At 44.2% G+C, this 14,177-nt stretch overlaps 1 protein-coding gene across 1 annotated transcript in view; it reads right to left on the bottom strand.

Annotated features, from left to right (window-relative positions):
- The window catches only part of ttn.2 (titin, tandem duplicate 2), a 225,324-nt gene that overhangs the window by 196,276 nt on the left and 14,871 nt on the right, over positions 1-14,177 (bottom strand). The window contains 20 exon segments of the mRNA XM_062431355.1: positions 259-403; positions 1,550-1,810; positions 2,925-3,185; positions 3,793-4,053; positions 4,151-4,414; positions 4,786-5,046; positions 5,355-5,615; positions 5,993-6,256; positions 6,443-6,715; positions 7,049-7,315; positions 7,406-7,687; positions 7,777-9,473; positions 9,592-9,760; positions 9,875-10,039; positions 10,125-10,357; positions 10,655-10,896; positions 11,695-11,922; positions 12,028-12,176; positions 12,853-12,995; positions 14,000-14,177. The exon segment at positions 14,000-14,177 is cut by the window's right edge and continues 23 nt beyond it. Coding sequence (XP_062287339.1) covers positions 259-403; positions 1,550-1,810; positions 2,925-3,185; positions 3,793-4,053; positions 4,151-4,414; positions 4,786-5,046; positions 5,355-5,615; positions 5,993-6,256; positions 6,443-6,715; positions 7,049-7,315; positions 7,406-7,687; positions 7,777-9,473; positions 9,592-9,760; positions 9,875-10,039; positions 10,125-10,357; positions 10,655-10,896; positions 11,695-11,922; positions 12,028-12,176; positions 12,853-12,995; positions 14,000-14,177 — 6,004 coding nt within the window.

Below are 14,177 nucleotides of genomic sequence, written 5' to 3'. Positions count from 1 at the left end.
GTGAGTCTGGTTCTGGTTCTGAGGTTTCTTCCTGTTTAAAAGGAGTTTTTTCTCTCCACTGTCACCAAGTGGTGCTCATGTGTGAATGTTGGGTCTCTTTAAATTAAACCTGAAGAGTTCGGTTTAGACCTGCTCTATGTGTAAAGAGCCTTGAGATGACTTTGTTGTGATTTGGTGCTTTATAAATAAAGATTGATTGATTGAGAAATCTTCCAAACAGACTAAATAAAGAGTAGAAGTTGGTTGCTATTAACGTACCTTTCGTCAGATGTGTCCAGCTCCTCACCGTCCTTCATCCAGATCACTTGGATGTTTGGTTCAGAGACCTCACATTCAAAAATGGCCTTTTTCTTCTCGGTTATCTTTATATCCTTGATTTTCTTCGTGAATTCAATCACGCGAGCTGAAAACGGCAACAAAAAGAGTTACGATGATCAAAAGGAACAGGTGAACAAAGGTCTCAATGTGAGAAATAATGCTAAAATCCAAACTCTATTTCTTATCCTTAAACATGTACACTTTGTATTATAATCAAATTCTCTCCCTTCGTTCAGATCCACTGGACCCGATAAGAGCCTTGTGGCAAGAGGATTTGGGGGAGGAGTTATCTGATGTGTTGTGGGACGAAATTCTTAGTCGTGTGCATAAATCTTCAATATGTGCGCGCCATGGCCTTATTCAGTGCACGTATTACACTAAAGAGAGGCTAGCTAAGATCTACAAAGATATATCTCCAGAATGTGATCGATGTAAGCAAACCCCAGCCAATCTAATTCATGTGTTATGGCTCTGCCCATCTCTGTGTCACTACTGGACGGACATTTTTAAAACTGTGTCAGACGTAGTTGAAGAGAGGATTTAGCCGAATGCTCTCACCGCATTGTTTGGTGTCTCCTCCTTTGTACCTTCCCTATCACAATCTAATAGAGATGTTATTGCCTTTGTCACCTTATTAGCGAGAAGACCAATTTTGACTAAATGGAGACTAAAAGGATGAGAAGGAAGGAAGGACAGATGGAAGGATGGAAGGAAGGAAGGAAGGAAGGAAGGAAGGAAGGAAGGAAGGAAGGACAGATGGAAGGAAGGAAGGAAGGAAGGACAGATGGAAGGATGGAAGGAAGGAAGGAAGGAAGGAAGGAAGGAAGGAAGGAAGGACAAGAAGGAAGGAAGGACAGGTGGAAGGATGGAAAGGAAGGAAGGAAGGAAGGAAGGACAGATGGAAGGAAGGAAGGAAGGAAGGAAGGAAGGAAGGAAGGAAGGAAGGAAGGAAGGAAGGAAGGAAGGAAGGAAGGAAGAAAGGACGAGAAGGACAGATGGAAGGATGGAAGGAAGGAAGGACAGATGGAAGGATGGAAAAAAGGAAGGAAGGAAGGACAGATGGAAGGATGGAAGGAAGGAAGGAAGGACAGATGGAATGATGGAAAGCAGGAAGGACAGATGGAAGGATGGAAGGATGGAAAGAAGGAAGGACAGATGGAAGGATGGAAGGAAGGAAGGAAGGAAGGAAGGAAAACAGAAAGCTCAGTAAACATTAACAGCTTAACGTTACCTTCCACGAACAGGTTAGCTGCGGTGGCAGAAGAGCCGGCCACGAACTGGTACTCTCCTCCGTCTCCAAAGTGAACGTTTCTGATGGTGAGCGAGTGCGTGAGCTGCTTGCTGCGGACCTGACATCTGTCCGATGACTTCACCTCCACGCCGTTCTTCAGCCATTTGTAGGTGATGCCTTCGTAGTTGACGGTGACCTCGAAGGTGATGGTGTCTCTCTCCTGAGCATTTAGGTCCTTCAGCATGCTGGTGATCAGGACGGCTGCAGAGGAAACACTACAGCTTCAGTATAAAGCTAACTATACAGACTTCTGGAAACATTTAATATGTTAATCATCTGCAGCCTGTTTCAAAAAGCTTCCAGGAGCGATGATACCATGAGAACTAAAGGGATTCAAGCTGGGTCAGAATAACTGAACAAACTCTGCCAGGCATCAAAGTGCTTTGATTTCTCAGATTGCACGTTTTTATGCTTTTATGTTATTTTATTTCCAATTCTTATTGTTAAATGTTTGTTTTATATAAAGCACATTGAGTTGCCATTGTGTATGAAATGCTCTGTATAAATAAAGCTGCCTTTCCTGCCTTTGAAAAGCACTAAATAAAAATATCAGTAACACAATGTTAAAATGTGCAGGAAACCTGTAGCTAGTGCTGGAAAATTAATGGAAAAATAATCTAAACCGACATTTAGAAACTCTAATCGACTTAATCTGGCTCATGTCAATTAATCGTGGTTGTCATGACAGCAAAGGTTGCATATGTTTAATGATCATTTTAACCCAAACCCTGATCTTTACATAGTTCTAATCAAGTAAACTAGACATTGGTGGAAAGAAGGAAGGAAGGAAGGAAGGAAGGAAGGAAGGAAGGAAGGAAAGATGGAAGGATGGAAAGAAAGAAGGAAGGAAGGAAGGAAGGAAAGATGGAAGGAAGAAAGGAAGGACATATGGAAGGATGGAAGGAAGGAAGTAAGGAAAGATGGAAGGATGGAAGGAAGAAAGAAAGAAAGGACAGATGGAATGAAGGAAGGAAGGAAGGAAGGACAGATGGAAAGATGGAAGGAAGGAAGGAAGGATGGAAGGATGGAAGGAAGGACAGATGGAAGGATGGAAAGAAAGAAGGACAGATGGAAGGATGGAAGGAAGGACAGATGGAAGGATGGAAAGAAAGAAGGACAGATGGAAGGATGGAAGGAAGGAAGGAAGGATGGAAGGAAGGAAGGAAGGAAAGAAGGAAGGAAAGAAGGAAGGAAGGATGGAAGGAAGGAAGGAAAGAAGGAAGGAAAGAAGGAAGGAAGGAAGGAAGGATGGAAGGAAGGAAGGAAGGAAGGAAGGAAGGAAGGAAGGAAGGAAGGAAGGAAGGAAGGATCTTACGGCTAACGGTTAGCGTAGCAGAGACTCTGTCGTTGCCACAGACGAAGGTGTACTCTGCAGAGTCGCTCCTGCTGGTGTTCATGATCTTCAGCTGGTGAAGTTTTCCCTGAACAACGATCTTGAACTTCTCGGTCATCTCGATCTCCACGCCGTCCTTCAGCCAGGTGGCCGGCACGTTGAAGTGAGAAACCTCACATTCGAACGTGGCCACCTGCGTCTCTGGGATCTCAACGCTCTTCATGGGTTTGGTGACTCGCAGAGCTGCAAAGAGACACAAGAAATAACTGAATTGAGAGGGAAACCAGAGCTACACAAAGATCAGTGTTTATTAAGCATGCACTGTGTGTTTCTTTCCTTCCTCCATCCCCCTTTCTTCCTTCCTTCTATCCTCCCTTCCTCCCTCCCTCCTTCTTTCCGTCCTTCCTTCCTTCCTCCCTAACTTCTTTCCTTCCTCCATCCCCCTTCTTCCTTCCTTCTATCCTTCCTTCCTCCCTCCCTCCTTCTTTCCGTCCCTCCTTCCTTCCTTCCTTCCTTCCTCCATCCCCTTTTTTTCTTTCCTTCTATCCTTTCTTCCTCCCTCCCTCCCTCCTTCTTTCCGTCCCTCCTTCCTTTCCTTCCTTCTTTCCTTCCTCCATCCCCTTCTATCCTTCCTTCCTCCCTCCCTCTTTCTTTCTTTCCTTCCCTCCTTCCTTCCTTCCTTCCTTCCTTTCCTTCCTCCCTTCCTTCCTCCATCCCCCTTTCTTACTTCCTTGCAATTACTAAATCAATTCATTTTCTCCTAATGCTCTTTTTATTAATTGTTTTATTTCTAACTTGTTGATGATTTTAAAAGGTAATGACGTGTATTAGAGGATTCAGAAGTACGTACCCTCCACAGTGAGTGTGGCGCTGCACTGCAGGTGTCCGACCGAGACGGTGTACTCTCCTGCGTTGCTGCTCTCGATGTTCTGCAGGATCAGCTTGTGTGCTTTCCTCTCTGACAGAATCTTACACTTTTCGCTCGACTTCAGCTCAACGCCTTTAAACATCCACTTCACGGGGATGTCATCATGTGACAGGCTCATCTCAAAGGAGGCGGTGCCATCCAACAGTGATGTCACGTCCTTTATCTTCTTTATGATTTTGATCGCTGCAGAAAAAAATTTGCAGAGAAAAGTTGTAAAATTGAGTATTATGAGACAGAATTAAGATTTTTTAATTTGACAGGAAGTGACTCATCTACTTACTCTCTACATTGAGCCTTGCATTGGCGGAGAGTTTTCCCAGTTTGAAAGAATAAACACTCTCATCCTGTGTGTTGCAGTTCTTGACTTTCAGCGTGTGGACTGTGCCGTCGGAGGTGATCTCGTACTTGTCGCTGTTCTGCAGCTCCACACCGTTCCTGATCCACTGGGATCCTTTTACATCGAGGTGGGTGAGCTCCAGCGTGAACACTGCCTCCTGGGTCTCCGTCACTGTCTGGTTCTTCAGAGTTTTCTTGATCTTCACAGCTGGAGGAAAGAACACAGGACTCAGTATTTTTATCTTTTTTTTAACCCTCCTGTTGTCCTCGAGTCAAGGAAGGAAGGAAGGAAGGAAAGGAGGGAGAAAGGAGGGAAGGAAGGAAGGGAAGGAGGGAGGAATGAGGGAAGGAAGGAAGGAAGGAAGGAAGGAAGGAAGGAAGGAAGGAAGGAAGGAAAGGAGGGAGGAAAGGAGGGAGGAAGGCCACCAAAAACATTAGAATTAAAATGTCACTCTTAATAAAGCTCTTAATCTGGTTTTGTATTATGAAGCTGAGAATCATTTTTTAATACCGCGCTGTAGGCCTCGGTTTATGAATAACATATATTGTAAATGTGTGTGGTGAGACGCTAGTACTTACCCTCCACCTTGAGATTAGCAGTGGTTTTGGAGTTGGCCACCTGGTAAGTGTACTCTCCAACATCCTGAGGTCTGGTGATGATGATGACGAGGCGTCTGACAGCTCCCTTCACCTCACTCACCACATTCTCACTGAAGTCAATAGCCTGGCCGTCTTTTAGCCACTTGCCCTCAGTGTTGGCATTGGCAACTTCACACTCCAGTTCTGCTGTCTGAGACTCTGCCACTGTCACGTCATGCAGGGGCCGAGTGATGGCTCCACCTGGTGGAAGCACAAGGAAGCATTTTGTTTTATGGTTCTGTGGCAACAGAGCTTCCTACCACACGGTCATGGGTTGAATCCATAGACTGTATATAAGAAATGGACGTAACATCCGTGACGTCACCCATTGGTGAGGGATTTGAGAAGGAATCAGATTTGAACCAGATTTGCTGCAGTCTGAACGCAGCCTAAGAACTATGTTCACCAACAAGAAGAACAAGGAGTCCTGCAAAATATGGTTTGGTCTGTTTGGAGTTTAACTGAAGTAAATCACAAAATTCAAAAATGTCAATACATGCTGGACATACCAGAGACAGTGAGCTTAGCACTGGATGTCTTTTCACCAGCGTTGAAAGTGTACTGTCCTTCCTCGTCCTTCATGGTGTCAACGACAGTCAGGGAGTGAGCCTTGCCCTTGGACACCATCTTGTATTTGGATCCAGGTTTGAGCCGCTGGTTTCTGAATGTCCAGACCGGGTCAATACCAGGGTGAGAAACTTCTACGTCAAAGGTGACGTTCTGGGACTCTGAGCACACTCTGTCCTCCATGTGCTTTACGATGTGCACGTCTGTAACAACATCAACATGGTAACAATGTTTAACTGGAATAGTGACTTGTGAATTAACAGTGAATATACGTTAAGGCTGCTCAATTAATCGAAATGTGATCGTGATTACGATTTTGCTGTTCTGCTGTGTGTTGCGTTAAGCAGCAGATAAAAGGCTGCTGGGAGAGAAAATTAATTAAGCTGAATGGACAAGAAATGCAGCATGTTTCTAAAGTTTAAAAAAAATCGTTTTAATAATCGTGATTTCAATTTTGACCCAAATAATGAATGAAATGGAAAATTATTTTTTCCATAATTGAGCAGCCCTAGTATACGTTCTGCAGAACATACAAACATTTTAAGACCGTTTATGAGTGTATAAAATCAATAAGCCTTACTCTCAACAGTTAGGGTACAACTGGTGTCAACCTTGCCAACCACCAGTTTGTAGTGTCCCTCATCAGAGGCGTATGACCTGGTGAAGACAAGGCGCTGCTTGGATCCTTTTGCCACTACCTGGATTCTGTCACTGGCCATCAGCAGTTTGTCGTTGTGATACCATTTGACTGAGCTGATGTCCTGAGCGGAGATCTTGGCTTCCAGAACAGCCTTGGTGCCTTCAATGGAAGACACATCCTTGAGTGGCGATAAAATGTCAATGGCTGCAAGGAAAGACAGAAAAAGTATTGTCAAAGAGATGAAAACACAAAAAGTAAGGGTTCAATGGGCTGAGTACGGCCTAGATTTGATCAAACCTGATATTGCTTCTGATTTCAATTCTGGCTGTTATATTACTTTTGGAATATATGACTCATTGATAGGAATAGGATCAAATTACACCCTCTTACTCTGAACATGGAGCTTGCAGGAGGTGGAGATGTCCTGAGCAGGAACCACGAATGAGTAGGAAGCTGCATCCTCTCTGCTAATGTTCTCCACCAGCAGCTTGTGGACCAGTTTGTCAATTATGATGTGGACACGATCTGAGGCAGAGATGGCCTGGCCACTCTTCATCCAGGTACCCTCAACGTTCTCCTGGGAGAACCTGACCTCCAGCTGAGCAATGTCACCCTCACAAACCGTGAGGTCGGTCAGGGGCTGCATCAGGGTCACTGGGCGCACTAAAGGTAGAGAGACCCCATTATTATCATATTACTCTACAGCTACCGATGACTGAAACAAAACATGCCAATAAAGGTGAAAGAGCTACCAGGTTAGCAAATTCAAATGTATTAATGGCTCTCTTTATTAGGAACTACTAGTCAGGTACAACGCACTAAATTAAGAAGCACCCAATCACACAACTTCAAATTATGTTTCTGTAGGTAAAGGTAGAGGTTGAACATTGTAGGGATTGAAATGAAGCCAAAAGGCTTCTCGAGAACAAAACTCATGATTACAGTGGGGAGAACAAGAGACTCTTCATACGTCACCACTCCACAAGAGGTCCTTACATTTCATCTTGAGTGAGGCACTGGTCTTTAGATCTCCACATACAAAGGCATATTTCCCCTGGTCCTCTTTTTTGACATCCTTCACAGACAGGCTGTGTCTTCCCCGGCGGGAGGATATGACGTATTTGCTACTGGGAGAGAGCACATTGTCTCCGAAATACCAGCTGCCCTCAGCATCCTCACGAGAAAGCTCAACCTCAAACTCTCCAGCGTAGGTCTCTGGAACCTCAATGCTCTCCAAATGTTTGATGAGCTCCAATGCAGAACCTGGACACACAACAATATCAAGAACATTCTCTATCAATCCACCCAAATATGACATATATACTGTATAAGAGTGTTGGCTGTCAAGATCACCTTCTACATGGAGCCTTGCACTGGTCCTGATGCTCTCATCTTCTACTATCACACAAGAGTACTCTGAATCATCCCTCATTTCAATCACCATCACAGATAGGAAGTGGACATTTCTGTCCGAGTGCATTCTGTATTTTTCTCCAGAGAAAATCTCTGTGTTGTTCTTCATCCATTTGACTTTGATGAAAGGTTCACTGGTTTCACACTCAAAGGTCACTGTGGTGTCCTTTTCATTGGCATTGACGTCCTCCAGGTTTTGAGTAAAGCTAACTGTCGCCTTGGCTGCAAAGGGGAAATAAAAAGTGAGGTTGTGAAATGAATTGAGATAAAGACAAAGCTTTTACTAGAGATTTGGTATAAAGTGACAATACCTTGCACCAGCAAGAAGGCGTGGCTTGATGCCTCCCCAGCAACATTAATGGCTTTAACCATGATGCTGGCAGAATCCTCCGCTGTGACATCCCTGATCACCAGCTCACACACATGGTCTTCAGGCCAGTACCAGTAAACGCGGTCAGTCTTTTCCAGTAGAATTCCGTTCTTGAACCACTGGCACTCAGGTTCTGGTCTACCAACGACTCTGAGACGGAAACGAACTTCATCCATTGGAACAACAGTGTTGCTTGCAATGCGTTCCAGGATCCTGGGTGCCTCCATGCTGGGGGAGAGCTGGACCTTGTCTGGTTTGATTGTGGGGATAGTCAATTTGCCTTCTTCCTCCAGCTTTTTCCTCTCAGCCTCTTCTTTCTCTTTCAGACGATGAAGCAGATCATCCTTTGTCTTCTTCAGTAAATCCTCATAGGACTCATCCTTCCTGTGAGACTTGAACTCCACAGCAGAGATAGACTCATAGAAACCTTCCTCTGTCCTGCGCTTGAACTTGCTCTTCAGCTCATCTGACTCCTCTGAGGTTTTTTCACGAACTACTCTCTGTGTCTTTTTCAGCGTAACAACTTCTCTGTCCTGTGCAGCCTCACTAGATCGGTCAACCTTCACAACATCAAATCCAATTCTTCCAGGATCATGTAAGACTTCTGCAGGTTTCACTTCTGGGGCACGACGCAGGACAGATCTAAAGTCCTCTTTTTGTTCAATTTCCAGCTTCACAGTATGCTCAGTTGTTCCTAAAGGATTGTCTGCAACCACTCTGACCTCTCCTGCATCATAGGACTTGATGTCAACAATCTCCAAGTAGTAAATACCATCATAACGAAGTCTATACCTCTTGCTTTTGCGGATAAGTTGTCCGTTAATGTACCAGTTAACCTTGGGTGCTGGATAACCGGTCACTCTGCAGCGGAATCGGGCAATGCCACCTTCCAACACTCTGGCTGGTTCAGGAAGCAGGACAATTTCAGGTTTTGTCTTTTCAGTTTCCTCATCTGTGCTGACTCCTGCAGGTCCTCTTTCATGAGCCATGCGCTCAATGTCCTCAATTCTGTGTGCTCCCCTCCTGCCTTCAGGAAGCTGAGATTCCTCAACAAGACCCTTCTCATCTTTGACAATCAGGGTTGCTGAGGTCTGGTCAACGCCAAACTTGTTAGTAGCTCTGCAAGTTATGACGCCACTGTCTCTAGCGTATGCAGCTTCATAGTCAAGGCTGCAGTAGCCAAATTCATTGACCATGCGCAACCTGTTAGCAGCTGCCAGAGGTTTGCCATCATGCAGCCACTCCACTACCATAGTGGGGTCACCGATAGGGGTCAGTCTGCACTCAAAATGAGCTGGACCGAAACGCTTCATTCTGATAGAGGTCAGCTTCTTTTTAAATTGTGGCTTCTGTTGCTTCTCTTTGTCATAAAGGTCTCCCTCCTCCCACTGATCTTGACCATAACGGAGATGAAGGGGCTCCAGTTCTGGAGCTGCTATCTCCTTGGCTTTGTAGGTTCCTTTGGTAATGATGAGCTTCCTCTCGGCTTGAGGTGCAGCGTGGTCAACCTCAACATTGACTCTGCAGCGAGTGGTGTCCCTGCCAGCTTTGTTGATAGCTGTGGCTGTATACCAGGCACTGTCTGAGCCTGAAGCAGAGGGGATGTGGAATTTGGCCTCTCCTTTTGTACCGTCAACCCTGAAACATCGTAACCATTTGAACACATTAATCAGGATATTATTAGTTTACTTCTCTAAACCTTTACACTCACCAAAAAAAATATCATTTATAACTAAAAGAAAACTTGGATACATACTTGATATGCGGGTGCTTCTGTGGGCTGATAATGTCACTGTTTTTCAGCCAGACGATGTCAGGCAGGGGGTTTCCAATGGCTTTGACAGCCAACTCAACCAGGGTCCCCTGCCTTACAGTGATGTTCCTCAGCTTCTCAATAAACTGAGGACGTGCCAGGGTCTCACGAGCTGTGAATGAGGAAATTCAATAGAGGTCAAGTTGACATAAAACATACACAACAGGTATACACTTATATAATAGGTTTATTATATACAAGTGAAATACACTTGTTCGGAACTTACCCTCAACGGTAAGAGTTACAGCGACAGAGGTTCGTCCAGCTCTGTTCTGAGCAACAACTGTCCACTCTCCAGAGTCCTGGGGCATGGCTGGGACAATGATAAGGGACTGGATGCCATCCTCTTTAATTACTATCTTGTGGGTGTAGTCATTGACCACTTGTTGTCCTGGAAAAAAGATGGAGGAAATTGAATGACCGGTGGTACAAGCAACAGATAAAAGTGCACTTTATTGAACCTTATTTCTTTTTACCATTGTGGAACCAGAATGTGTCAGGCATCGGTCTGCCAACAACCTTCAGATCGAATCTGGCAGTTTGCCCCTCTGAGCATTTTATTGAAGAAGGTTTCATGACAAACACTGGCTTGTAGAGTCTCTCCAGCTGAGTCTCGTCTGTGTCGTCAAGTCTGCGGGCAGGAGAACGTCCGGGAGAACGGCTTGAAGAACGACCAGGTGAGCGGCTCAGAGAACGAGGAGATGTAGACCTGAGAAATAATTAAACGCGATTGATATCAATTGTATTTGTAATGGTTCAGCATCAGGGTGCTTTCAGATTGACAAACTGTGAGCTAGAGGTAGACAGCAATATGATGTCAATGACTGTCTCCATTTTACCAGCTAGGTTACAAGCTCATCAACATTACAACCTGTTGATAACTACTACTTCTTTATGCAGTTCTGCTGGCTCTGAAACAACCATGGGCTTTACCATGGACCATCTGTTGATTTTGGCATAGTTTCTGTCAATGTGAAAGCTCCTTAAGCAGAAGATTAAACCTTACCTGATCCTCTGCATTGCTGGCTGCGGCGTGAATCTCTGAGGTGTTACAACTCCAGATGGTTCTATATAGAGTTTCCCTGAGCTAACGGCATTTCCCTTCATATTGGCGGCGAAGGCGGTGTAAACACCTTCATCCTCTGGCAGAACCACTGGCAAACGCAGACTGGCTCGTCCGTCCTGAAGCACCTCTACCTGGTAATGACCACCAGGCCTGATACGCTGGCCATCTTTGAACCAAGCAATCTGGCAGAGACAGAAAATAATTTACAATTCATGTCCTAGTTATACAGGCCATGCAAAGGTTTTTAAGCTTTTTTAGTAAAACTAATTTCTACAGTATGGGAAGGAATGTCTCCAATGTGAGCAAATGCACAGTGATACTGATATTTATTAATGGCAAGGCAACAGCACAATACTTATTGGCAGCTGAACCTCAGAAGAATTCATGAAACAAACATCCAATAATCAATGACCATCAGCTTAAACCATAACTGCATTTTTTCCATTATGTGGAAGATCAAGTCCTTGTGAAATATGACTTAATTTGCTACACGGGGCAGCTAGAATTTAAGTTCAAATCTGTACAGTTTTTAATACTGTAATGCCACACGCTCCATGTTAGTGCCACATTTCCAGATTTGGTCTGAATGCAGCCTCACGCATATTGAGAGGAGCCAGAGAGACACATTGTTTTCAGTTTTTCTGCAAAATTGCCAAACTAATATTGTTGCCACGATCAAATAAAATTCCCAGTGAGCATGGTCTTACACAGAACTGGCCATAGTGTACTGATCTAGCCTGAGATAAACACAACATTTAACATAACTATTCGGTGCAGTCTATTAAGTGTGGCAGTGGCAACTGAAGTGACACTGTCAAAATAATTATTACTAGTAGCATCAAAGGCTAAAAACCTTTACCTTGCAATCTTGTACATCAAATCGGGAGAACTATGATACATTTGCTGATATACCCGCAGGACTGGTGAAAGTTGATTGGGCAAATACTAAACTTTTAAATTCTACATTTTCAATTGAATACCTTTGGCAGTGGATTCCCAGACATCTTGCAGTGGAAAGTGACACCCATTCCTTCCATGATCCTGTAGTTTTTGACGGGTGTGTCAAAGGCTGGCTGCACTGCCTCCATTTCTGTTGCGGTCACTATCAGTTCTCCATCCTCTGTCACCAGTTCTCTGTAGGAAATCCTCATGATACGGAGCTCAACCTCCTGAATGATCCTCTCCTCAAAGGCTGAAATTATGAATTCCTGCAAAAAACATTTGTCGCATTAAGTATTTAATATAAACTGATGATTACTGAGACTTCTATATAATCTTGGTATCAGAGCTATGGACATTTAGTAAGAAATTACCGTTTCTGAGACAAAGCTCATTGGGGTCGTCATCCTCCTCTGTTCCAGTTCATATTGACTCACAACCACAGACGGCTCCTGAACCACCGTCGTTGTCACTTCAGTTTTATATGTCACGTCATGTTGCTTCATGTAGGCTTCATATTCCTCTGTAAACATAGATTTAGACACACTGTAAATCACTAGTTCAACAAAGCTTTTCTTATTGCATTCAAATGTTTTTTTGGAAGAGAAGATGTCTTTCTGAAGCAGGTCAGGAGTAGAAGTAGAAAAAAAAGTATTGAATGAGGTACTCTATTGGTATTGATATCATTTTAACGTTCTCCTGGGTCAAATTGACCCTGTCTGTTTTGACGGTTCCTTCTTTCCTCCCTTCATTCATTCCATCTTTCTTTCCTATCTCTCTCTTTCCTCCCTTCCTTTTTCCATCCCCCTTCCTTCCTCCCTCCCTCCCTCCTACCTTCCTTCCTTCTTTCTTTCCTCCGTCCTTCCTTCCTACCTTTCCTTCTTTTCTTTCCTTCCTTCCTACCTCCCTCCTTTCCTTCCTTCTTTCTTCCTTCCTCCCTCCCTCCTTTCCTTCCTTTTTCCTCCTTTCCTTCCTCCCTTCCTTCTTTTCTTTCCTCCCTTCCTTCCTCCATCCTTTCCTTCCTTCTTCCTCCCTTCCTCCCTCCTTTCCTTCCTTCTTCCTCCCTTCCATCCTTCCTTCCTTGACTCGAGGACAACAGGAAGGGTAAATGGCACTGATATTGGTACTGGTATCCTAATTTTTTAAGACACGCAGCCCTAGCATTGAAGTATGACAAAAAAACAAAATGATGTAGATACCTTCGTCCATCAAGGTGGCAGAGGCTGAGGCTTCTCCATGTGGATTCTTAGCAAAGATGGAGTATTCTCCAGCATCATCAGCGAAAGTCATGGAGATCTCCAACCTGCATTCTCCTGTCTCCTTATTGTAAGCAACTTTGTATCTGAAGGCAAAAAACCCAACAATGGTTATCTATTTTGATCAATCAACAAAGAGATAAAAACAGATGCTATCAAGTGGCGCCAGAATGAGTTTTAAAGTAGGGGGGATGATGTAAAAGCATAGAATGTATATATAATGGACGTAACATCCGTGATGTCACCCATTGGTTTGTGGACTGCTGCTCGGAGGCCAATAGTATCGGATCTGAGCAACGCCATTTTGAACATTTCGGGTGCATGCTGGGAAAAATAAAAACAGGGATTCTACTTATATGGGCATCAGGAGGAGCATGAGGCGCCCTCCTGAACCTGTGAACCAATCAACCTGTCAAGCAGGACTTAGCCACGCCCTAATGCATGCCCTGCTTTATCGTCACATATGAAATCAGGGAGGCCAAAATGTCCCAAATGAACATCATACTGCATTGAAGAAGGCTTTAAACTAGCGATTGAGACCATAAACACATTTTGAAAACGTTTACTGAGGTTAGAAATCAAGTGAGAAGTTGGTGAATTCTCCATTGACTTGTATAGAGACGGAAGTCCTTTTGACACCAAAACGGTCGCCCCCTGGTGGCCTTTTGATAGAATGCAGTTTTAAGTTACTTCCGCATTGGCATCATTTCAGAGGACCAGAACTCCCCGCCTGTGTAAAAGTCATAATCAGACCAACACTAATTGAGCCATAACTCCAGTAAAGCCTTTATCACCTTCTACATGGTCACGCAGTTTAGTAATTAATTTCAATACAACAGAGTTTGCACTGCAATGTGGCTAAAGAAAAAAACCCCAATTATCATTCATAAGAGGGTAGAATAACGAGTTATAACCAACCAGTCTCATGTGTGTAGAAGTGAAGCCTGGTGTCATTTTCAGCTAATTTAATGAAGGCTTTGGCACTTTGCTTATAAAAAGTTGCAGGGATTTAATGAAGGCTATCAAAAGGTTTCAAGACCAACAATAACAACCAGACAGGCAATAACAGGGTGCGGTGGGAGATTGATACCTGTATCCAGTAGTGAGCGGCACGCCACTCTTCTTCCAGATGATGTGTGGTTTTGGGTTTCCTCCAACCTGGCATTCGAAGATGACACTTCCTCCCTCGTCCAGCTTCTGAATGGTTGGCTTCTTGATGAAAAAGGGAGCAGCAGACTCACCTGTGCTCACCTCCATCATCATCACCT

Source organism: Scomber scombrus, chromosome 13, assembly GCF_963691925.1.
Source record: "Scomber scombrus chromosome 13, fScoSco1.1, whole genome shotgun sequence".
Taxonomy (NCBI): domain Eukaryota; kingdom Metazoa; phylum Chordata; class Actinopteri; order Scombriformes; family Scombridae; genus Scomber; species Scomber scombrus.
This window is presented reverse-complemented; position numbering and strand designations above follow the sequence as displayed.